The 25,897-nt window shown below is 42.4% G+C and overlaps 1 protein-coding gene and 1 non-coding gene across 2 annotated transcripts; both read right to left on the bottom strand.

Moving 5' to 3' along the window:
- Positions 1 to 244: 244 nt before the first annotated feature.
- Positions 245 to 19,235, bottom strand: LOC135709364 (uncharacterized). Its single transcript, XM_065231674.1, has 3 exons — positions 19,085 to 19,235; positions 17,441 to 19,024; positions 245 to 534 (listed from the first exon to the last, which is right to left on the bottom strand). Exons 1-3 carry the CDS (start codon positions 19,233 to 19,235, stop codon positions 245 to 247), a joined length of 2,025 nt encoding a protein of 674 aa, XP_065087746.1.
- TRNAR-ACG (transfer RNA arginine (anticodon ACG)) lies at positions 15,272 to 15,344 on the bottom strand. Its single transcript has one exon. It is a non-coding gene; the product is annotated as a tRNA-Arg (tRNA).
- Positions 19,236 to 25,897: the final 6,662 nt, after the last annotated feature.

Below are 25,897 nucleotides of genomic sequence, written 5' to 3'. Positions count from 1 at the left end.
TGAAAACACGTCCGGTAGCAGGAAGGAAGGTTTCCTCCTCGTTGAGGCTAACCAACTCCTCAGAGAATCATCCAACCAAGTACTCCCACCGGTGTCCAGGGTCCACTGGTGTGGAGCCAGGGGTTGGAGCCTGCCAAAAATTCGAACCGACCCTACAATCAAAAATAAGTTTAAAGCAGGTTCCAACCCTTTAGCAGTGGCACAAACGGTCCTAGACCTTCAAAAACGAAAATACGAAGGATACTCAATCAGATACACCGATGGCTCGGTCGCTCAGGGGAAGGTGGGGATCGGGATCTGTGGTCCCAATCTGAGCGAATGTCATCGACTGCCAGACCAGTGTTCGATATTCTCCGCCGAAGCCACCGTGGCTTTCATCGCTGCCACCACCTCCGATGAACGACCGATAGCCATCTTCACCGACTCCGCCAGTGTGGTTGCTGCCCTTGAGTCCGAAACGAGTAGACACCCCTGGATCCAGGCGATCCAGGAACATGCACCAAATAACACAACATTCGTTTGGATCCCAGGGCACTGTGGTGTTCGGGGGAATGTAGAGGCGGACCATCTAGCAGCCTCTGGTCGGCACATGGCCAAATATACGCGAGAGGTACCAGGACCAGATCTAAAAAAATGGGTAACCAAAATTATCGAGGATTCCTGGAGCCGCGTCTGGATAGCAGCTAGAACACCAGCTATTAGAAAATTAAAAGAGAATATTACTAGATGGGACGATCCATCACTGCACCGAGAGCAGGTCGTGATATCCCGTCTCCGAAATGTGATCTCCCACAACTACAAGGGAGATGGGCCTTTTAGAAGGATATGCGATCTATGCCTCACGCCGCAAACTGTGGAACACTTCATTTGTCATTGTCCAAAGTATGAAGGAGCTAGAATATGCTACGACATTCCTGAGAATATCCGCGATGCTCTAGGTAATGAGCCAACAAGAATAGCGGCCCTACTCGCCTTTTTACGTGAAGCCGGACTCTTCAACCATATATAACACTTAAAATCCCTATCATGACCAACCGTAACGAACAAGGAAAGCTAAGGAACGAAAATATCACCACGACCCGAACGAACACAAACCCTTTATACACCAGACCTAACGCAACGTAAACGGACCAACCAGAATCAGAAACCCCTTAAGCTAATATCAAAGCCTTTAAAAGCTTCAAATAATATTTCACGGAGTTCTGATGATGAAAAAAGTTAATGGCAAATGAATGTAAATGAAGGCACAAAATGAATGTAAATGATTTTCCATCCCTGACTGCCCGTCTTCATTGATTTGAGATCCCATGTGCAGAAGTACACTCCATTTCCAAAACATTTTCGTGGATTTATGTAGTACAATTGCTAGTTAAGACACTGAAAAAAGCAATTTTGCTCCGAGGGTGTTTTTTACCCCTAAGGCCCCTAAAAGTTAAAAAAAATTCTACATGTGCACCGTTCAATTGAATTTTTACCCATTCAAATTAACAGGGAAATTACGAGAAGAACTCAAAGGGTATTAAATTCTCAAAATAGTTTCAAAATATTCCAAGGGAAAATTCTACGGAAACTTCAAAGATAATCCTTAGTGATTTCTCAAGAGACTTCCAACAGAATTCCTAGAAAAATACCAATGAATTCCAAAGACTTTCCAGAGATTTCAGAGACACAATGGAATACCAAGGATATTTCCAAGAGCATTCCGAGTAACATTTCTAGAAAATTTTGGAGGAGAATTTCAAGCTCCCTTGCCCGTATATGGCCGACTTGTAGATAATGAAGTGGTCTTTCCAGATTTTGTTTATATATTAAAAAAAAGGAGGATATTTACGGATTCTCGTCAATCTACGCAGCGTCCCTTCCTTTTTCAGCGATTTCTCAGCATCACGCACACGTATGATGTGTTTTTTTGTTTGCATTAATGATGTACTTGCAATTCTATCCATTTCAATCGACATAATTGTCCAGAACGGAAAACATTTTGTCGCCGCTCCAAACTTCTCAGATTAGTGTGACTATTGTCGGCAGGCTCTTTTTCTTAGGTAAACTTTCCATTTGAACTGCGTGTTAACCAGCTGCTCTATTTTCGGTAACTTGAAATCAGCCGTATTTTGTAGTGAGTTGAAGAAAAACCCAGCATAACAGGTTTGCTCAGTCGTAAAAATGTTATCAGATCGAAGCTGAAAGACTAAGGAATCGTTTGAGCACATTCAGTGAAGTGTTTCGGTGTTTAAATGTTGGTTGTCGTCAGCGTTGCCAGAATTCCAGATTTGTCTGTATTTTCCAGATTTTCAGTCGTCTTGCCAGATACACAGACAAATCACGTTTATTTCCAGATTTTTTAAATATGTTCCAGATTTTCCCAGATTTTTAAAATATGTTGCTTTAAAATTAACACGTTTATTTTTAAAAAATTGAAAAGCCAAAACTGCTACTTAATTTACTAAAGACCATCAACACACTTAATCTAGCTCGGTGTGAATGTCTCCATTGTACACTTTTGCAGCATCGTCCATGCAAAAGTGAAATATCAGGTTCATAGTTGCATGTTTTGTGAGAACATGATATTTAAACCATTGAAGATTGAAATGATCATGACAAAAGTATGATGTAAAACGGCAATAACGTTTAGAATTATAAAACAGATTTTTCGAGCATAATTTTACTTTCAACTCAATTCACAATCGAAACTAATTCATTTACAAAATAAATTTGAAGCATTTTAATAGTTTTTGATATTTCATCTACCATCAAAATTTGATAAGCTCCAATAGACGCATTTCGCGCCAAATCTAATCAAAGCTGGCAGCACCCTCTCAGAAATTTTCTGGATGTGTAAACTTTGACTAAATAAGCACTTTTGCACACTCAGTTTTTCCAAAATTTATCTAGACTAACATTTGAGAAGGGCCAAACTTTTTCGGCCTATTTCTTTCAAAATAATATTATGGAAAAATGACAACTCCAACAAAAATATGTTGTATGGATGACTTTTAGGAAATTGACCAAATTATCGAAAAAAAAAATACTAAAAAAAATTTCATTTGAGACCTACACTGAAAAAAAATCGATTTTTAAAAATTTAAGTCGATTAAAAAAAAATGGCCATGTTTGATTTGAATAAAACTATTCCACAAGATAGGTAATAATGTTTACTACCATCCGTCCATACATCGCAAGATGGGCACTTCTAATGAAAAAAAGTTTTTCTTACAAAATCTTTTTCATTTCTGAACTGATTTTTTTTTTTTGATTTGCCATTTTCACCCAAAACTAAACCAGTGAAGTTCAAAATCATCTCAGAATCCAATGAAGCTCAATTTGCGATTCAATTTTGTCTAATCAGCACTTAAGTTCACAACAGATTTTCTTGAAAATGAACTGCCAACGCTAGTTGCCGTAAACAGTCAATTGGTGACGAGGGCATCATTTACCCAATTTGATTTGTTTTATTTATTTACTACATATCTACAAAGTTTTCAATCTCGTAGATTTTTTCATCAAATAATTGGCAATTTTCTACAATTGAGCTGAAAATTATCAGCTTGGAACATCTTGCCATTGGTGTGTTTGAATTGAAAACTCCAGCCGGCATCAGAAAAGAACTTCGGAAATACTTAAATTTTCTTAAATGCCATCATCGATAAAATAAAAAATGTCGTAATTGTTGATGCTTAATGTCACCATGCTGGCAGTATAACCCGCGGGGAACAAAGAATCCTTCCATTCTCTTCGAATCGAAATTCGATACAGTTCATTATGAATCCATAAAAAAGCCATTCGGTAGATTGAATCTAAAACCCCGGCAGCATTTGCGTGTGACGTCAACGGATGTGATCCTTTTATTTGTTTTCCTATGCTCGTTCGCTGGAAGTAATTTCCTCGTTAAGCGAAAAAAAAACACACAAATCGTGACCGTATAGGGTGGCTGGTTTCATCAGAATCCAACCATCTGAGATGCGTCGTCAGCTTTCTAGCCCAAGGGTTGGGAAACTGGTTCTATTAAAAAGTTACATTGTTGCACTGCGTTCGCATCGGTTCTGGTAAGGTACTTGAGATTAGGGTGAATGGCAAGCGCAAAGAAATGGAAAATTTATGTGTTCTCTGAAAGCGGTTCTTGTTGGCAACATTTGAATCAACAGATTATAATTAGCTACGCCCGAAGCGGCAATTAAGATTGCATTTTTTGTTCGTTTCGCTGCTGTTCCTTGCCAATCGATTTCGTGGTGAGCGGAAGTGACATCACAACGGGGTTCGATTCAATTGGATTACGTCAATGGCAGCTGAGGATGTTACTCGTTTTTGCGTGTCAAGTCGGCTGACATTTGTATCGGTTACGGTTGGTTTTGGTAAAATCTACTTTAAATCACGCAGAAATTTCAACCTACCAACGTTCACACTTTCGAAGCAATCATCTATTTTCATAATGAAGCCTCCGTTCGTGCAAACACATCACTTGCCCTAAACAAACACCTAATGATGATTGCAGTGTTTTTCCCCAGTGCTCATTTGCTTTCTTTTCCATCATGATCCCCCGCAGCTCGGAAAAGGAGCTTGAATACCAAGTCAGCTTCGGAAAACGAGCAGCTCGACGGATCCTTTCTGCATCCGCATCAGCAGATTCTTCGAATCAACGAACAAATGATTATAATGACGAGCGAGATGATTAGTACTCTCGCAAGGAACTCCCTTTTCTACCAATCCAAAAATAAAGGAAAAAGGAGGGCAAACAGCAACTTTCATGCATATCTTAACATTAGCATATAGTTTGAACCTCCACCGCACAACGCACAGCGGCGACGGCTACCGGAAGAAGCTACCATCCTGGAGTGATGAACGACCAAGTCGTTTGCAGAGCCTATTGTTTGCATGATGCTCATTTCCACCCACCTATCCTTACACGCCTCTTCGTCCACGGAGACGACGGTAGACTCACTGTAGCGAGAAAAGAAATAATTAGTAGGTATGTCTTGGCGCTGCTGATGCTGCTGCTGCCACTGCTTATTTGCCATCTCATCGGATGAGGAGTGAGCTGAAAGAAAAGATTCATTAGTAGCTAACCATCATCTCAGCTGCTGAGGGGCTCGTCGTGGATAAGCTCCACGGTAATGCTGCTTCTGCTGTTGATGGCTGACGCAGTAGCATTGCAGTACGTAGTAGCAAAATCCGCAGCAATGTTTTAGGCCTTTTTGACGGGTGAAGATTTGCGCATCATCCGGATTCTAAAGGGAAAAAGCACTTCGTTCGCGTTTCATTGGATGAAATCGACTGAGGAACTTCATCGATGGGAATTTATTGGCTTCGCAGTCATGGAGCAATACTCCGGCGGTTAGAAGCGTAATGGAAAGTGTGAACCGAATACTACTAATCTGTTCGTGTTCAAAAAATTGATACCATTGCCAACGTTTTCAATTGAGACAGAGGATGCGAAAATTAAAGCTAGAAGAACCATTGGTTCACAGCCGAAAAACTCCCATTGATGTGAGTATCGATTTATCACTATTGATCCCTGAAACAAATCAATACATAGACAATTCCGGGTTTAAATATAACTTGCTCGATTTGGATTGATATATTTCTCCGAAAAATTATTATATAGGGGAAATGGACGTAATGTCGGTCAAAATGTCTCTAATTTGGGCCCAAACATAAATTCAGCAACTGACTAAATTTTCAATAGCGACCAAACATATTCATTAGTACCGTCTCAATGACGCGTTCATCTAGATAAAATTTAAAAATAGCATATTTTTAGCGATGGGCCCTATCTAAGATCCATAGGCCAACATTAGATCCATTTCCCCTAGATTAGAAATTCTTGAAATTCAACAAAACTGTGTTCTTTGCTAAGCTTCTCTCCGAATGATGATGTAACCTAATCCTTCTCGGCCCAAGCATGGTGCAGAAATATGTCATAAACGCCTGCATCGTCCAACAATTTCAACATTCCCACTCTCCACTGGATGTACATTTCTAGGTCAAAGGATGTATGTACGTTCCATCACTAGCAGATCACGTCGTAGATGTTGGCGCCATCGCCAGTTTATCTGCAGTGGAGAATGCAGAAAGAAAAACACAACTACGGCGGGCCGTTTTACGGACATTGCGTGCCTTCGAATATCTGTAACTCCAGCATTACACACCCTCTGAGAACGCTGTCGTCATCATCGTCGTTCTTGTCGTTCCCGACGACCAGGCACCGCAGCTAGCACATAGTGATGATGAAAATTAGATTTTTTTTTTTCTTCATTAAAACCCACTTTTATGACGAATGCCACGCCGAAAAATGTTCTCATTATTTATCATCCCCTTCCGCCGCCGTGCAAGCGGGCAAGGCGAAATCCAAGCATTCCACTGCAGCAGCTGGGCTTCCTGTTTCCATGCATGTCATGCTGGTGGAATACCGATGATGACGGTGGATGGTAGTTAGTAGTAGGTGGTTTGAATTTCCTCGCCACATTGCAATAATAAGGCAGCACACGGTAAAGCTAAGCTGCTACACAATAATGCTAGGTAGGTGCTCGGGAAGTGTTGGTTTTGTCATTACTGATTTACGGTGCCACCGATGCGATGTTTGCTGCCTTAATTAGAAGGTTGTGGGAAAATACAACATGTCCCGGTTGCTGCTGCTGCTATTAACCAACCATCGTGGACTGGGAAGGATCGGATGAGTCTTCTTTTGCACCCGGAATATGTAGTTCATCAGCCGGGGGTGAGCAAATGTCTGCTTTATTATTAATAATGACAGGCTGTTTCAGCTAATATGATGTTCCCTGTAACGTATGAAACGTGGTTTCGGTGACTGACGGGATTTCTGTCAGAAAGAAGCAACAGCCACAGGAGTTGACTCGGTTGCGAAATCAGCCTCCATGCTTACAAATAATTAAACCGTACATACATGTGTGTCATTACGAATGTTTATGGTGAATGGAATTTTGCGAAAGATAGCAGAGTGTTGTGATTCGGAGAGTTCATCTCGCTTCTGACAGAAGAAAACAGGTGAATCAAAGGGTCTTTTTCATCTCAGGGAAATCGTCCGCATTGTAAATAATTCGACAATGAGCATTCATAAGGGCCTAACTGCAACGATAGATTCTCTTCGTTGGTGTTCTCTTTTGTCAATAACTCACTTGGATTAAGATTTCTGGGTGCGCTTGCTGTTATTTTTGATATTCAACAAACATTGCACAGTGGGCCAGGAATGAAATCTAGCAGGAAGACAATACTAACACTCTGGATTCCTTTTTGACTGGAACGCTTTTTGATTTAGTTTGGACAATACATTTTTTTTAACGATCCTGCGCACCTCCAGGCGTGCAAAGGGCCTTTGTGAAAGATTTCTATCTATTGCGATCTCCTGCTGGACCACTTTTTAATTAAATGCAAGGATCGAAAGTTATCAATGGGCCAGTGGGCCCATTGCTGGATTCCAGTCCAGTGCTTGCTTGCAGATTTCGTTTCCGCTCCATCGTAGTGTGTGGCCGACCCACCTCCACTTCCGTACACGGATTTCTGTCTCTTTCGGCATTTGATGGCACAAACGATGAAGCTCGGAATTTGAGATCCAATTGTGGGGCCACCAGGCACGAATTATGTACCGCAGGCATCGGTTGATAAACACCTGCAGCTTCTGAGTGTTCTCCGTTGATACACACCATGTTTCACTGGCGTATAACAGCACAGACTTCACGTTCGAGTTAAAAATTCGGATTTTGGTGCGTCGACTGATCTGATTCGCTCTCCATACATTTCGCAAACTGGCAAAAGCAGCCCTCGCCTTCTTAATCCGTGCACCTATGTCGCTCTTGGTGCTGCCGTCCGACGCTATCTGGCTCGCAAGATATTGGAAGCTTTCGACTTTCTCCACTGCCTGCCCAGCTACCGTGAAATTGGAACGGTTTTCCGTGTTGACATCCAACGATTTGGTCTCGTTGACGTTGATGGTTAGACCTGCTTCAGAGTTCCACAAGGTCTTCGAGCTTACTCTGCATGTCAGAGCGCCATTGTACTAATAACGCAACATCACCAGCCAAATCGAAGTCGTTGAGATGCTCCATGGTAATAGCAACCCACGGTTCGGTACATGGTCAACGGCTACAACCATGATCTCGTCGATTACGATGAGGAACTGTAGCGGTGATAATATACATCCTTGCCTCACAACCGCGATTCCCCGAATCGGGTCAGACAAAGCTCCGTTGTGCAACACTCTGCATGAGAAAGCCTCGTACTGCGCTTCGATGAGGTTGACGATCTTATCAGGGACTCCCTTGCGTTTCAGAGCGCCCCATAAGTTTTCGTGGTTTAGTCGGTTGAAAGCTTTTTCATAGTCAATGAATACCAAGTACAGGGAGCGTGACAATATGGTCCACACAGGATCTTCCAGCACGGAATCCTGCCTGCTGTCGTCGGAGAGCCGCGTCGATCTTCTCCTGTATCCGATTGAGGATAACTTTACACAGAACTTTGAGAACAATACACAGTAACATGATGCCTTGCCAGTTGTCGCATACAGTTGAATCCCCCTTCTTGGGGACTTTTACCAAGACGCCTTGCATCCAGTCAGCCGGAAAAGTCACGGTATCCCAGATATTGACGAATAGTTCATGCAACATTTGTGAGGATAGCATGGGGTCAACTTTGAGCATCTCTGCTGATATGCGATCTTCATACTTCGGATGGCTGCTTCTATCTCCTGCAATGATGGAGCTTCAGTGTTGACGCGAGTAACGCGCCTCACCCTTGGCGGATCATGCCGAGATGTTGATGGTTGGTTGATCGTTGAAACTTCGAGAAGTTGTTCAAAGTGCTCAAACCAACGTTTCAACTGGTCAGTGGGGTTGGTGACCCAACTGTCCAGTCGCGTCTTCCACAGGCATCCTTGGGTTCATCCTTGCCCCGCTCAGGCGTCGTGAAACATCATAGAGGAGGCGGATATCGCCAGTTGCTGCGGTTTTCTCCCCTTCATCAGCCAGGGAGTCCACCCACGCTCGCTTGTCTCGTATACAGGAACGCTTAACTTTACTCTCTAGAGCCGAATACCGCTGACGGGCCTCGTTCTTGGCTCCTGGGGTCCTTACTCGCTCTATCGTGGCTTTTGCTTCTCTCCGCTCCTCGATCTTCCTCCAGGTTTCATCGGTGATCCATTCCTTCCTCTGAATGCGCAGCTCACCCAAGTTGTTCTCGCTTGTTTCAATAAAGGCATTCTTGATGCTCGTCCACTGTTATTCTACGCTTCCACCTTCCGGAATATTAGCTGCGCTAGCCTCGAGTTCTTCGGCGAACGATCTCTTCACTGTTGGGTCTTCCAGTCAGCGTGTGTTGAATCGCCGACTGAGTCTCTCCTCCCGCCGTTGAACCCGAGCAATGCGTAGGCGGATCTCACCGACCAGGAGATGATGGTCAGACGCGATGTCAGCGCTGCGTTTATTCCGAACATCAAGAAGGCTCCGTCTCCATTTTCGGCTGATGCAGGTGTGGTCGATTTGATTCTTTGTATATCCATCACGGGAGACCCATGTGACTTTATGCACTGGCCGATGGGGGAAGAGCGAACCCCCTATCACCATGTCGTTGTTACCACAAAACTCTGCAAGCAGCTCGCCGTTCTCGCTCATATCTCCGAGACCATGGCGTCACATAATGCGCTCATAGTCCGAGTTGTCGGAGCCGATCTTCGCATTGAAGTCGCCTGTGTAGATCTTGATATCCCCTTTTGGAGTCTTATCCACGACAGCATTCAGTTGACTGTAAAAGTTCTCTTTGTGCTGCAATTCGGCAGCATCGGTTGGCGCATAACATTGGAGATGGTAAGGTCCGTGTTCTGAATCTGGCAACAATTATTCTCTCATTGATAGGCTCCCACTTGATGAGCGAAGCCTGTGCTTGGGCACTAAGCAGAAAGCCAACTCCACGATGTCGCGGAGGGTTTTCAACTCGCATACCAGAATATAAAAGTACCTGTCCCGAAGGCAGTTTGTGTTCTCCAAAGTTCGGCCAGCGGACTTCACTAAGTCCCAGGATTTCTAGCTTCATACGGCTGGCCTCACTGGCGAGTTGTGCCAGTTTACCCTGCTGGGCTAACGTCAATACATTCCATGATCCAATTCGTGTCCGTTGTTTTGCGCTGAAAGCCGTTGCCGTTAAATCAGTTCGATGTCTTTCTCTGTTGGTTTCTGTAACAATTGTAAAGGTTTCAGAGACAGTAGGTGGTTGGCCTAAGGTCTCCTATCCGCCGTGATGGGACTGCCATCTTGGGTATATCTTTCGGGGAGAAACATTTCGTATTCAGCCGCTGGATGCCAGTCCTTCTCGAATAAGGTTTTAGTTGGGAATGTGCTCGCATTTTTTATGGTGGTGCCACTGAAGCGTTCAGCAAGCCAGCATATTTAGATATTATCAGTGATGCCAGTTCTTTTTCAGAGAAATTTTGTAGATGTCAGCTCTTGAAAATGATAAGGGGCCAAGGAAACCCGCTGGAGAGACATACCACATACTAATCTGACGATTACAGATAAAATGTTGTTGAATATTAGGTCCATGATCCATGATATGTACAATTACTCTGTACGATGTACACAGAATATAAAAACAAATATTGATGTTCAATATCTCATCATGAATAACATTGGTTGATACAAATTATATTTATTTGTTGTCTACACATTAAAGTGATGAGCGGTGGTATAATTTGAGTGCCAATTAGCAGGGCAGCAGAAGAAAAATAATGCCAAACAAATCCCTACAAAAGAACCAAGCTTCTGTGAATATCTCCTATGGATTCATATTTCTGCAAAATTCAATCAATTGTATAGAATTACGGAGAATTTCGTAGAACCGATATCATTAACTCGCATCTGTTTTGTTTTTATTCAACACAGATGACGTATTGACAGAAAGGGGGACAAGCAACTAGTGAAAAAATTGCATGAACGAGGGATGTTCCGGTTGAAAATCAATACTTGGGAATGTGTATGATAGAGGGTGCTAGTGTGCATGCTAAATACACTTGACGATATTTTTTGAAGAATTTTCTTCCAAGAGTGATGTCTGTTTGTCTGTGCATAAATGCTGAACATCTCCATACGATGAGATGGTTTGTAAAGTTTGTCTAAAATCCACATTTTTGATAATAAGTTTTTTAAATTAGTTCTAATGAATAATTTTATCATTTCTCACAGATAGGTTTGGACCAACCAATCATTTCCACAAAAATAGACATAGCAAACTTCATGATTTTGCAGAACTCGGCCAGTAATGGGCTTATTAGGAGTCCACATTTCTCGACAACCACTGAATCTAATTGAACTTGTTGCTGATTGGGTCAGACCCAATTGTTTCGAATTAAGCGCCAAAAATCACTTTTCCTGCCAACACTGCCGATGTATCTATGGAAGTCAGATTCCAAACTGAAATAATATAGTTTCTTATCTTATTGATGTGGTATCACATTATTTTCACCGTAAAAAAATTGATAATCTGGGTTACAAAAATCTGTAAAATTTCATTATTGCCCAACAAACTATTTGAGCTGATTAAATGCTGAATTAGTCATTTTTTAGCTGAAGAAATATTATTTTGACTAAATAAGCACTTATTCCGCATTCAATATTTGTTGGGTATGATCCTAGGGCATATCTCCGTAGATCTCCTTTGAGTTCATCCAAAGTTCAGAAAGAGATTGTTTCAAGTTGATAATCTTGAAAAAGAATTTTAGTTAGCTTTTTATATCGATATCCTAGAATCTTGATATTTTTTTTTAGTGACGTGAACGTTATCTATAAGTCTAAAAATACAAAAATAAAACCTTTCTCTCCGAGATGCCGCAAATAAGCTGGGTGTATCGTCTACAACCTTGCATCGAGCCAAAAAACGAGCCGGACTATCGACTTACAAGAAGGTAGTGACTCCAAATCGCGATGATAAACAAAATACGACGGCCAAAGCGCGATCCCGGAGGCTGACTGCGTGGTAATGGACGACGAAACCTACGTCAAAGCCGACTACAAGCAGCTTCCGGGACAGGAGTTTTATACGGCAAAAGGAAGGGGAAAGGTAGCAGATGTTTTCAAGCACATGAAACTGTCAAAGTTCGCAAAGAAATATCTGGTTTGGCAAGCCATCTGTACCTGTGGCTTGAAAAGCAGCATTTTCATAGCTTCCGGGACTGTCAACCAAGAAATTTACGTGAAAGAGTGTTTGAATAAACGTCTGCTGCCTTTCCTGAAGAAACACGGTTGTTCCGTACTGTTTTGGCCGGATTTGGCATCTTGCCATTACGGTAAAAAGGCCATGGAGTGGTATGCCGCCAACAACGTGCAGGTGGTTCCCAAGGACAAGAACCCTCCCAACACGCCAGAGCTCCGCCCAATTGAGAAATACTGGGCTATTGTCAAGCGGAACCTAAAGAAGACCAAAAAAACTGCTAAGGGCGAGCAGCAGTTCAAGGCAAACTGGCTTTCTGCGGCGAAGAAGGTGGACAAGGTGGCTGTACAAAATCTGATGGCAGGGGTCAAGCGTAAGGCCCGGCAATTCGGATTTGGAAAAGCGGAAGCCTAACTGAATATTTTTCCTGAATTTTATACTAATTGAACTTGAAAAAGAAATTTAATTTGATTTTTTAAATAAACGATTTCACCGATTTACACGCGTTTTCCCTTGACCAAATTTTGACCGTATCACCCTTTAGACACATCAAATGTCTTGAGCACCAGTCAGCAAAAATACTTAACATATTCTGGAGATCCCAGCAGTCCGAGAGGCTTTTAATAATTTTGTAGATTTTCGTATCGTCTGCATAGAAAACGCGGCATCCTGATGGTATCAGCAAGGCGACGTCGTTTAAAAATATCGAAAATAGTAGCGGTCCTAGGTTACTGCCTTGCGGGACTCCCGAGTTGTTTGAGAAAACATCCGATTCCGACGCGCCAATCTTGACATGTACATAGCGTAAGATCAAGTAAGATCTGAACCAATTCACAGTAGTTGACGAGATGCCAAGTATCTCCAGCTTGGCCAGCAAGATATTATGGTCCACCGTGTCAAATGCAGCTTTTAGATCCATATACGCAGTATCGACTTGCCATCCTGAATCCATGCATCGCAGACAGTTAGAAGTGAACTGCACCAGGTTCGTGGACACGGAGCGCTTCGGGTAGAAACCGTGTTGTTCTGTATCGATATAATTTTTGCAGCGTGCGAACAGAGCACCATTTATGATAATCTCGAACAGTTTTGAGCAGGCACACAGGGAGGTGGTTCCACGATAATTTTTGACATTCCGTTTATCTCCTTTTTTTGTGCACTGGGAACAGATAAGAAAGTTTCCAGCTGTAGGGGAACTCACATTGCTGTGCCGAGAGATTGAATAGCCACGCAAGTGGAATGCAGAGATTGGCTACACAACGTTTTAGAACTGATGACGGAATGCCGTCAGGTCCGGCGGCGAACGAGAACAGTTGATTGGGACCTCAAATGAAATTTAAAAAGAAAGGTTCTTCTCGTTAGGTGAGGTTAAGTTTGTGTTTTTCTATAAAACGGTGGTTTGTTATAATACCGATCTCATTTGATGTAACTGATATAAAGAAAACCGGATCCTAGTGCATGTTCCAATACATTTTGACGAGATTCAAATCCATCCCGATAAGTTCATGCCTTCCGAAAAAAAAGTATGACGATTTTGATGATACCATGCTTTATTTTTCTGCTATTCCAGCAATTTCCAATGTCGCAGCATTAAACCCGTAGAAGCGTGAAAAACACAGAGAAAACACACAAAGAAAGAACTCTTCTCGGGAAATCCATCGCCTTCCGGAGCACAGCAGCGAACGAACAATAATGAAAACACATTTAGATTCAAATTCATGCTGACACTTTGCTTCACCCCTAATTGACACTTTTCTCGCGCGCGCAATACTTGAGCGGATCTCCTCTTCCGGAAAAACCAGCAAACACAAAATACCTACCTAGCGGAGAGGGATGGGGGTGGAAAAATACTTTTCGCCACTTGAGACTTTCAAATTCCAAGCAAGCGGCCACCGTCGCGGGGCGACGGGATGGTGAAAGCGAAATACTTCACAATGTGTCACGTCTTGTTCGGTTCGACACTTCTCCAATGCTACTTCCCCTTAGAGGCGACCTCTCCACCAAGCGGGAAGAAGCGCCCGCGAGGATGCTCCCGAGTGTGAAGAATTGATTCTGAAAACAGCGTGACAGCTCCACCACTTTACGCTACCTAGGAATAAGCAACAACAACAACAATAACAACAACAAGTTGGAAGCTGTGGTAGAAAATTTGCGCGCATATTGCGGTACGGAATTCAAAGCGAACTGTGCCAGCACAGTGGAGATCAGATGTGAAGTGGCTCTTCAAAGTTCTCGAGTTTTTCAAGCTCATCGGATTCGCAGCACAGATCAGGGTGTGATAGGGGTGGGGTGCTAGCGGTTGTTTGAGTTTTCTCTGATTGTTGTTGCTCGGTGACGTAAGAATGATGGTGGTGTATTCTTACGAGGAAATTCGATCGGAAGTTATTAGAGTTTCTGTATGGGAAGGACGGCATCGAAGTGAAATACACTTTGACAGGCTGAATTGGTCGATGGATGGAATTGAAAGACGATGAGGTTCGGTGATGAGGTTCATGTATATGACTGTATGTTCTAAATTTGTGCTAGCGATGAATGGTTGGTATTTGTTTCACCAACGTCATCTGTTATCCTCATCCTTGCATTCAGCGATGCCACAAAAATAGATTTTTGTACACGACGAGAGGTTGGGACTTTTAGTTTTTTTTTTTTTTATAGCGTAAGGTGCTTGTAACAATTTTGTTACCTCAATAAATAGTTATTTTATTTATTTTTCATGCAGATCCTTCTGGCATTAAAATAAACAAGGGGGTCCTAACTTTTATCGTGTACATCGCTGCTTGCATTCAGTCACAACTTAATGGGAAAGAGGACGTAGTATGTTAAGAAAATTCAAAGCAGCTTTTTCGTTTCAAATGAAAATGTATTCACTGTGTTCCGATAGGAAAGAAGCATGCAATGAACACATTTTCATGAACGTAATTTAAGGTGAAAGAAGACGTCATTAATTTTCAAAATTCTAAAGCAGTTTTTTAGTTCAAAACCAAAATTAATTTCATGAAAATGAGTTAATTGCCTGCTTCTTTCCTATCGGAACACAGGGAATACATTTTCATTTGAAATTAAATGTCTTTTTTTTTCATTTGAAATTTAAAAATGAGATATAAGAAAATAATAAATTAAAAGAGATCGATCCTGCCAGGAGTCGAACCTGGAATCTTCTGATCCGTAGTCAGACGCGTTATCCATTGCGCCACAGGACCCTTATGAGCATCAAACGTTTGCTTTATTAGGTCCTCTCCGAATCTGCTCTGCTGAAGGCTTATCCTCCTCTCTCTCTCTCGCCCTTCGGTTCGTACAGAAAGCGCATAAAGATCCCTCGAAACACGCATTAAACTCAACATCATAATTTTCTTTTGTTATTTCTATCGGGCCTATAGAACAGAATCTGTTTCGCTGCTGGCTATGCCGCTGCTATCACATGGGTAGCTGCTGAGATGTAGCAGCGAGCGCACGGCTTAGTATGTATAGAAATATCCGGGGTGGTGTGTGGAAGAAAAGATACGTTGTTGGTGATAATAAATAATGATTATAAATTATGCTCTCTAGCTGCTGCCGCTCGCTGGTGGTGTTTTTGTGCTGGGCGAACAAAACGACGCTCGGAATAAGAGTCTGTTTTCCACGATTTGTTTATTTTTTCTCGCGATTCTGCCAGTACCACCGAAAATTGGACTCTCCCCGATGAACACATATAGGCCTATCCTTTGCTTAGGAAAGGCCCATAGAAATCGATGCTGGGAGATGCTTTCTCGTTGCAGGAAATGAAGAAGAGGGCAGGGAAAAGAGTGTTATTTATGAAATCAAAAAATGAATAAATCCTTAAAAGCAGCACCAGCAACGTATAACATTGATGAAAGCACCCCGATAGTGGAATACCACAGGGTTGTTCTGCGCGAAGCTTGGTTCATGTTCGAGTCTGTTTTGTGCTGGAAGCATATAAATATAAATTATTGCCTACAATCGATTGCTGCTGATAGATTATCCACTGTTCTTTATGGGAAGTTGAATTCGGTTGTTTTTTCCCGCTGATTGCGAACATTAGTTGCAGAAACGAAATGATAAAAATAAAAGCTGCAGGAAGGGGAAACTGAAAGGGTCATCTGTTTTGCAGGGAATGGATTAATATGGGTTTCCGTAGTGATGAATGTAAACTTGATTGATTATAAGTGTCTGCCTGTCACATTTTCCTTATGACAGATTGTTTTTGTTTATTTAGTTATGACGCAGCTACTGAAACTTATAGCAATTAAGTGATCCTTTGAGCCCTTCCCAACAAATATGCTGTGACCTTAACAGTGATACTGTTAGGGGCTGTCCATAATCTACGTAGACACTTCACAAGACATTTTTAGATGGCAGAACATATTTGGCACCATTTTTTTTTTTTTTCAAACACGTTCATTTAGAACTCTTTCATCTTAGCATCTAGAGACAGTTACAACATAGATTAAAATCCAGTGCTTCTATTGTAAAACTACTGTTGACATCTAAAACAAAGTTTACATTAACGATAAACATTTTTAGAGCCTTGTTTTTCGAATTTCTGTTCGCACTCTTAAATTCAGGTATCAAAAACATTTGCAAGGTTACTCTTCGGTTTAAAATTTGCTCCAATTTTGAACGAAGATAATCCCACAGATGGCGTACACGCCTGCATGTAAAGAGCTTATGTTCAAGGTCTTCGACTGCATTCTGGCAATGAGCACATATTTCACTATCCGTTCGATTCTGCCTGTAGAACATGGCCGCGTGCGGGATTTTGTTGTTTACCAATAGGTAATACGTTGACTTCTCTTCTGCTGATAGGGTTCTATGCCGTATGTTTCACCAAACTTTAGTCCATTGAACGTTTGGATTTTCTTCCATTACTTTTGGTGTTTTAAGTGAACTACGATAAAAGTTTTCGATACCACTTGCAGAAGGATTCCTTGACACATTCCCGGGGATGTAAGATAACTCCTTGGTAATTCTTTTCAGGCATGGATACAATGCAGGGATTCCGTTGACGTTGAGTGGATTTGCCATCTGCGTAACGAAAGATGATGCAAAAGGAGTTTGTTCTTGGCACATCACAAATCGATTTAGCAGCAATGCTTTACACTTAAGCATCGGAAGGTGAAGATTGAGTCCACCTTTTTCCACAGGAAGAGTTAATTGCTCCATTGCTACTCTACAAGGATATCGCCCCCAAATGAACGATCCAATTTGAGATGTCATTCTGGCCACTACCTGGTTGGAAATGCTGAGGACCGACGCCATGAACCACAATCTCGAAGTGATTCGGTGAGTACTGGCAGACCGGTTCCCAGTGGAACTTCCCTTCCGGATGGGAAGAAGCTGAAGAAAGCTTGGATGCCCGTGACCAAGTCGACCTTTCTCGAGCGGAAGAATTCTGGATCTGCCAGTTCGATGTCTGCCGGTATGTCCCGTCCATTTGCCTGCACTGTAGAAGTAGGCAGACAAGCTGTGACCTTCAGCAAGACGAGAAAATCCATCGGTCTAGAGTACGACGAGACTCGAGACTTGACGACGGCTTGAATCTTTCGCTTGACCCTCGTTCCGGATTGTCCGCTGCCCAATATTGAAATATCGACCTTCTGGCTAGCAACCTTCATCAACTGACTCAGACTTTCAGAAATGAAGTTGCATTCCGACCCGGAATCTAATAGCGCACGTGCCGGATAGCGAGAACCCTGGCTGTCCTCGATCACAACTACTGCTGTAGCCAGAAGTACCTGCGATGTCGGAAGCTGCGCCGTGTTTGACGATGCTGTCTCGACCGATGCTGCATTCACTGCCGTGGGATCAGAACTCGAGTCGTTCCGGTTGCCACTATTACCCGAATTGGTTTTCTCGGGTGACCCATTCCTACTGCTTCTTCCTTCGCACAGCAGTGTGTGGTGTCGAGCCTTGCAGTTGCGACACGAGAACTTTGACGAGCAATCTCGAGCTAGATGTCCTCGCTTGAGACAGTTTCGGCAGAGTGACTGTGCTCGTAGAAACGACTCTCTGCTGGACAGCGACATTTTCAGGAAGGCTGGACACGTATGTAGTCCATGAACCTCCGTACACGATGGGCACTTAGCGGTATTCCATTGTACGGCGTTGTGGCTGACCTTCGGTGAAAACGACTTCCGTTTGGGTTGCTGCGGCTCGTTTTTGAGTTCTGCCTTCGCTGGTAGAGACTCGAGGATTTGAATTCTCCATTGTAGGAACTCCTGCAAGTCCTGTAGAGTGTCTTGCTCCTTAGCGGACGTGTGTTCTTCCCAGCCACGTCGAGTGACTGGATCCAGACGAGAACTCAGCAGTTCTACCAGCAGCAAATCCTTATATTCGGCTGGTTCGATGACTTGATCCAATATCTGAATCGCACGGTCGAATTCATCAGCCAATCTGTGGAGATCCGTGACCGATTCCTTGACGAGTGAAGGTAGTTTGACCAGCGCTTGTACTTGTTTCCTCTTTAGTATCTTACTGTTGTTGAAACGTTTTAGCAACGACTCCCAAGCTATTTTATAATGGACTCTAGTTATCTTTAGCGGATCTACTAGCGCCTTAGCTTCGCCTGCTAAGCAACCTTTCAAATAGTGGAATTTCTCCACATCCGGAAGTTCTGCCTTCTCATGGATCAAGGACGTGTAGAGATCCCTGAAACTCAGCCAGTCATCGATGTCTCCGTCGAAAGTCTGCAGCTTGATTTGCGGCAGGCGCACACGGTCCATTGTACCATGTGTACTAGCGGCGTCTGCACTTCGTGTTGACTGGTTTAATGCTGATTCTTCCTGGAACTTCTTGGCCTTCTCCATCAAGAACGATTTCGCATCGTAGTAGCGATTCTCGAACTCCAATTGCTTATTTTCGACACCTTCTTGCTCTTCGTAGTCTTCATGCGATTCGATTTCTCAAGAAGTCTCACTAATTTGCTCCCACAACAAATCTATACGTTCGAGGCGGACATTGACCTGACTAGCTGTTGTACCCTCTTTATAATACCTAACGAACTGACTAATGTTGTTTAACGACGCTCGAAGACCCTTGAGTTTTGACTTGAACACCTTCAAGGAGTCGGTTGACCTGGTAATCTTCGTAGACATGGTTGTTGTTGGAGAATCACGGTACGGAAACGAAGAACCAAGAGCCAGTCGTAAGTTGATAGGTACAAGTGATGCGTTGCTCCACGCGATGTTTGGCGAAACGTTGAAAGATCCGAGAATCGAAAGGAATCGGCGATGTAGTATGCAAATTGTCTGCTTCGGCTGGACATATACTGTTCAACTCACCTTTGAGAAGAACCACTGGTGCTACCGAAGCCAGATAGCAGTAAATTTCAAAACTGTACACCTCAAAACGTTTGATCGGGAATCTCGGATTCCAATTCGAGCCAGTGAAGAGCGAAGGAATGGAAAAGCGAATGTAGTAACCAATATTTGAGCTTCGGCTGAACATATACCGTTCGGCTTACCTGTGCAAATGACAGTTTGTGCCGACAGCCGAATCCAAATTGCCTCAAAATCACGATGACTATCCTTTCGAACCACGAAGTTGTAAAGCCTTACGGTAACAAGTCGGTAGATCGTATCGAAATCCAGTGCAGCGAAGGAGAAATGTACCAATGTAGTATCACAAGAGAGCCTGCTTCGGCAGGACATATACTTATTCTCACCTGGAGAACTACAGATGGCGCTGAACGTCACGCAGAATGAAATATCAGCAGTCCGAAAACCAAAAAAAAAAAACTCAGGGCTTGCGTCCAAAATAATTTGACTCGAACAGTCCAATTTAGCATCGAAAGGTAGAATTTATTTAGGTGCGGTATCAATCGAATCCAGCTTCAGCTGGGCATATACTATTCAAATGTAGTTACCTGGACACGATGATCGTTGAGCGATGCCCGAGCCTGAAAGCTATCACGTTGTCGCTGTCTCGTCTAGTCAGAGGGAAACACAGCGCCGAAATCGTCATCAATCATAGTAGAAAACTGCGCCAAAATCGTCATAGATCGTCTAATAAATCACCACCGAATTCCTCCAAGTGGTTACACTCATCGGAAGATGCCCGAAATCGAGTTCTTTGTGAACTGATTCACCACTCCGTTGTTCGTCAATTCAGGAACAATCACACAATAAAGTCGAAATGTGGGCGTTAGTGGGATGTATTTCATGCTTCGGTGGACATATACATGTTCTACATACCTGGCCTGATAGCAGAACAACGCTCAGGTTGTCCTACAATCCCTTTTGATTCGTGATCCGTGCAGTTCCAAATCCCACTCGAGAATGATCGGTTGTTGTTGCTGTTGTTCCTACAGACGATTCAGTCGAAGGACGATGGCGAATATCCTCACTGTTGCTGCAGGATTAGGTGGTGTCGTTTGGCGGCAATTGATTCTTTCGCTATCTTCGACGATGGCGATTGGATCCCTTTGATACACTTCAAGGATGGCGATTGACACTATTGATGATCCATGCGATGGCGATAGTCTCTTTCAATGCACTTCAAGGATGGCGTGGATCCTTTGTGGGTTGCGAGTAGGCTGTTTGTTGGACGTGCACCGGTGCAAATTGACCGTCGAATTGTCGAAATTCGATCGATCCGTGAGTCCACCGGTAGTAGAAAATCCGGCTCGAAGGACCAATTTATGTCGGGGACCGTCCCGACCGTTTGATGGTGACTTCTACTTGCCCGGCGAACGTACCCTTTCGTATCCTTTCCTCGACCAAATCCTTCTGTCATCCGTAGACCTTCCTTCACCGCATACAGAACACTACACCCTTTTCACAAAATACCGTTTATTTTTCACTAAAGCACAACATTGATTTTATTTACTAAACACTACATTTATTCTTACTAATAACTAAACAAAATGATTTCGTACGGGGTTCGCCCCCGGTCGACTACTCGCGACATTGTACTTTTTGATTAATTTTAATTTCCTATTACCTATTCCTACTCCCACACTGTACGACGACGATCCCTCTCCCTCTCCGTGCAGCTCGTGCGTAGTAGTGAGTGACCGCAGTGAATCGGTTCACTACCACTAGCCACCACACTCAACCGATTGGTAGCACCTTGGAGTACCTAAAACCCAGCAGGTGTTTTCGGCTGGCTGCATCCGCTGTTTTTCTTGTTGCTCGCAAACACACACAAATACACATGCTCGAGGAGTTTGACATTCCACTTTTCATTAAAGTAGCAGTGGTTCGGTTCACGAGGCTTGCTAGATGAAAGTTTCCTCTACGAAAGTAATATTTTTTTTACGAGAGCCACATGGAATGTGCCATTTTGCAGTAATCTTCATATATTTATCGTTGCTGATGTTCTTTTATGCTGGCGATTGATTTATGCTATCTTAACAGTAGTCATAATTTATAACTACTCAAGATACCACAAATTCAGAGGATAGTTCCGATGGAACTATTGGAACTGAACTCCCCCTGAAGTTTCACCTCTTTTTGGAGTTTACTAAACATCTTTGAAAAGCTTCCGCATTTTGCTAATGGTCATGAAAGTTCCTGAAGTTTTTGGATCTTCCCTTAAGTTCCATATACTTCTATGAAGGTCCTCAAATTTTCCTGAAGATCTCTGCACTTCAGTGAATTTTTCGATATTTTTCTGAACCAGCATAAATTGTACAGCAACGTAGAAACTGAAATGGTAATTGTTTGTAAAATGCCAGAGGTATTCTTAGTTAACCGCATAAAGCAAAACCATATTTAGGTATGTTTTCATTGGTTTTTTTTTTTATTTGAGTATAATCCTATCCATAATATTGCCCTTTGTTTTGTATTGAACTTGAGGCTTAAGAAGGGCGACCGAGAAACACAAGTCTGTTGCACCATTGCTTGGGTTAGCGCAGTAAGGGCATCATACTGAGGTTTTGATTTGGTAACTTACTGGTGGTTTTGCGAATTTTGTTTTGTGAAATTTGTTTTGCTCACGAATGTTTAGGAAAATTTCTAGAAATTTTTCAAACTTTTCCTGAAATTTTGAGAAAGTTAAGTACGATATGAGATAAATAGAAAAACAAAATTATGGTGCTTGGAAAATGTTGATGGAACTTTTAGAAACGAATCATAATTTCAAGAAGTAATGTGTTGTGTGGCAAATGCCACCTTCACCACATGTAGAGTATGGTGCTGCTCATCATGCAGCAGCGATAAAGTGCAAATGTTTTACAACGTACCATATCAACTATATAAGACACTATTCGAAACAACGTCATCAACGTCAGGGGCAAACGCATCGTTATTTTTGATAGATCTATATTTTAAGGGCGCAGGTCAATATTGGGTGCGACTACTTAACTCAAATTTTGCGAACACAGCACTGGGCACAAGGCTCATTAACTGAAACCCAACTTCAAATTACTCCAATGCAAAAGCAACTCAATACAGCGATGGTTTTTCAAGCCCATGTTCAAGCATGAAATTTTGTTTAATCATTATAACTTGAACATGTTGTTACGGCTTGCAAGTCTTCCGGCAAAAATAGAACATACTATCATGTCTTCTCAAAATCCATCTGCTCATTAGTACAGCGACAATAAAAATTACCGTCAAGAAAACGCACAATTACTCCACATACCAAACAATGCTGATGACAAATATTTTCTCAGCTCTACACTTGTAAGTAAAAATAGAAACCACTTTTTCGGCTCCATCTGCCGAGTCGGAATTTGGGTGGCGCCAAATTTTATAGCCCACACTTATCCTTTTTGGCAGGCATTGCCATCAGCCAGCAAGAGCGCGAGAAGGGCTATACCCTTATCTAAGTAAGGTACGGCAAAACGTGTTCAAGCCTTTTTGGGGTTTAACGGAAAAATATTACAACAAGCCACATTTAAATTGTCTTAAAAGCATTTCGAGAGCAGCATTTTGGCAGCTATTACTGCCCGCCCACCGCCGCAGCTTCCCATTTCATTCGCGGCAAAGGTTTGCCCACGAGCTCCAAATTGCACCACCCCCCGCTTTTGTTTTCTTTCCGTCATATAGTACAAACGATGCTACGCGGAAGGAGATAGGACCCCCCCAACGCGCCAAGACCACAGCAAATATTTGCAGTGCAATTCCCGGACTGCGACGATGGCGTGGCAACGGGAGCGCGGTTCAGGGTAGTGTGAGGGGTCGTATGCATGCTGTGTATGCTCAGCAGCTTAGCTTTTACTTCTGTTCTCCACGCAATTTGGAGTGACATTTTGAAATAGTCGCTTGGTTTTATTTTTTTTTAACTTGGGAAAGTGGAGCTCGTGATCCAATTTGGATGGCTGTGGATGTGCGGGAATTGCTGGATACAAGTGTTTGCTTTTCAATTACGTGCGTCGAGGCAAGATTTCTTGGGATTGAACGGTTGACGAGGTTTGACAACTGTAGCGAATTGCAATTTTTCAGTGTCGCTTCAATAATAGAATTTTATTTTTATACGATTTTAAGTAGTAGTAGTTAAATTATGTTTATTTCTGTTGATGATAATAGAACATTGATTTAACATTTCAAATGATTAGTCTATCAGGCTCTTCATCTTTGTTTCATTGGATATTCTAATTTAATATTTGCGTTTTTCCACTAGTTATCAGAATACCCCCCAAGGGTTTGTTTTGTATTAATTGCAAAAATTATAACCTACCTATCTACGAGTATAACTTAACCTAACGTGCTAGATCACGTATGATCTGTTGATCTGATCTCAGACAGGTGTCGCTGAACCTTTCCAGGCTGAATACTCTCCGTTCATCTAATGTCTTAATTCCAGCCAGGAGGTGGATCTCAAAATTTCGAGTCCGCGGGGGACTGTTTAGGATCATCCTAAGGATCTTGTCCTGGATCCTTTGCAGTTCAAAATGATGGCATTTGGATCAACTCTTCCAGATTGGCATTCCATACTCAATAATAGATAGGATTAGTTGTCTATAGACAGCAAGCTTATTTTTCAGGGATAAGGTGGACTTCCTGCTGATAAGCGGATATAGTGATCTTATCAAGATGTTGCACTTGGTGTTAGTTTAGTCGATGTGCTCCCTGAAAATAAGCTTGCTGACTAGGGTTAGTCCGAGGTACACAACCTCTTTGGACCATTCCACCACTGAGCAGTTCAAGCAGATTATATTATTTTCAGACGGAACAAGCCTTGGTGATTGGGAATGTGGAAATATGATGACCTGGGTCTTTGACGCGTTGATACGGATCTTTCAGTTGGTGAAATACTCAGAGAGGACATCCAAGCCTCTCTGAAGTTTGGCAGTAAGAGCTCCGATGACCCTTCCATTGTAGACGATGGATGTGTCATCTGCAAACAGAGACAACGTTCCACCATATGGGAGAGCCACCAAGTTGAAGAGGATGGGCCCAAAGATATTTCCTTGCGGAACGGCCGCGCCAATGTTGAAGGCATTGAAAGAGACTTGGTCTGAAAGCTTATTTTGGATAATCTTCACAAGGAAGATTGAAAGACCGTATCGTTGTAATGAGCCCATCATGCCAGACATTGGCGAACGCTTTTTCAACGTTCAACAATGCCATGACAGATGTTTTAGATACATTCTTGTTCCGTCTGGGAATATTCCTTACTCGAGTCAAGTAAACACTTAGAAAAAATCATGTAAATTTAAATGCTCTGAGAGTGACATATGCGAGCGTCAATTTTAACATAAATTCGAGTCATAGGGTTTTGGATCTAGTTTCCGTCCTACTAAGCACATCCTGCACTTTACCTCTCTTTTTTGAAAGGGTTTGAATAAAACATGGATTGTTTTCATTAAGGGTAACTTTTAAACTTATTCACCTTTCCATACGTACCGTTGGATTTGATAAAGAGTCAAACAATGTTGAGATATTATTAAAAATCTAACACTGCTTCTTGATTCTAAATTCGTCCTATGAGTTTCAATTCCGTCCTAACGCATTGAAACGCCATTAGATTTTGTGGCTTATGAACTAACGGACCGGGACAAACGTATTATTTTTTTGGGCATGGTGAAATCATTGATATTATTGACGATTTCTGCGCATAAGAACGGAAATGGGCGATTACAACGAAGTAGCGCTCTTCCCTAACAGACGCGAAATATAGTTAAATCAAACGTACTTTTCGTCGTGCAACGAACTTTTCAGTTTCGGAGCACTTAAAATTACATAACATGTTTGTTTACGTCTCATCTTTTATGTCAAAGATGGATAACGTCACGTGTAAAATTAGTTATATCTAAGTGTGTAGTCGACCAACCTTGTCGAAAACCAAACTACTCCTCAAGTAAGATATTATTTTCGTCGGCAGATGTTAGAAGACGCCGGTATATCGCTTTTTCAAGTAGCTTTGATAACTCTGAGAGAATACTGATAGGTCTGTAGCTGGAAGGAGAGGTATGACTTTAGCTAACTTCCAGCACGAGTCGAAGTAGCCAAGCCTAAGGCATTCACAGTGGGGGAAAATGGACCTAAAATCCCACTTAAATAGACGGCCCTGGGTAGGAGCCTTTTGCAATATCTTTCTTATGTAAAAAAAAATGCGGGGAATCGATTGTGTAGACCTCAGAAAGTGGTCCATTTTGCCCTATTTTCCTCATATTTCAGTAGAAAAAAAAACCACGTTGATAAAGAAATTGGGGCTACCAAATTAAGCTTACATGTGCTATTCTATTGTTAAAATGTTCATAGAGCAAGCTCGTTTCGTTTCAATCCCAAAAAAAGTCCATTTTGCCCCAATTCCCCACAAACTATTTAAATAAGCTAAATCACACGCTCATCTTTATTGGTGCTGTTAA

This window comes from Ochlerotatus camptorhynchus, unplaced genomic scaffold, assembly GCF_037179485.1.
Source record: "Ochlerotatus camptorhynchus isolate MF236.1 unplaced genomic scaffold, CSIRO-AGI_Acam_v1.1 ptg000358l, whole genome shotgun sequence".
Classification (NCBI taxonomy): Eukaryota; Metazoa; Arthropoda; class Insecta; order Diptera; family Culicidae; genus Ochlerotatus; species Ochlerotatus camptorhynchus.
This window is presented reverse-complemented; position numbering and strand designations above follow the sequence as displayed.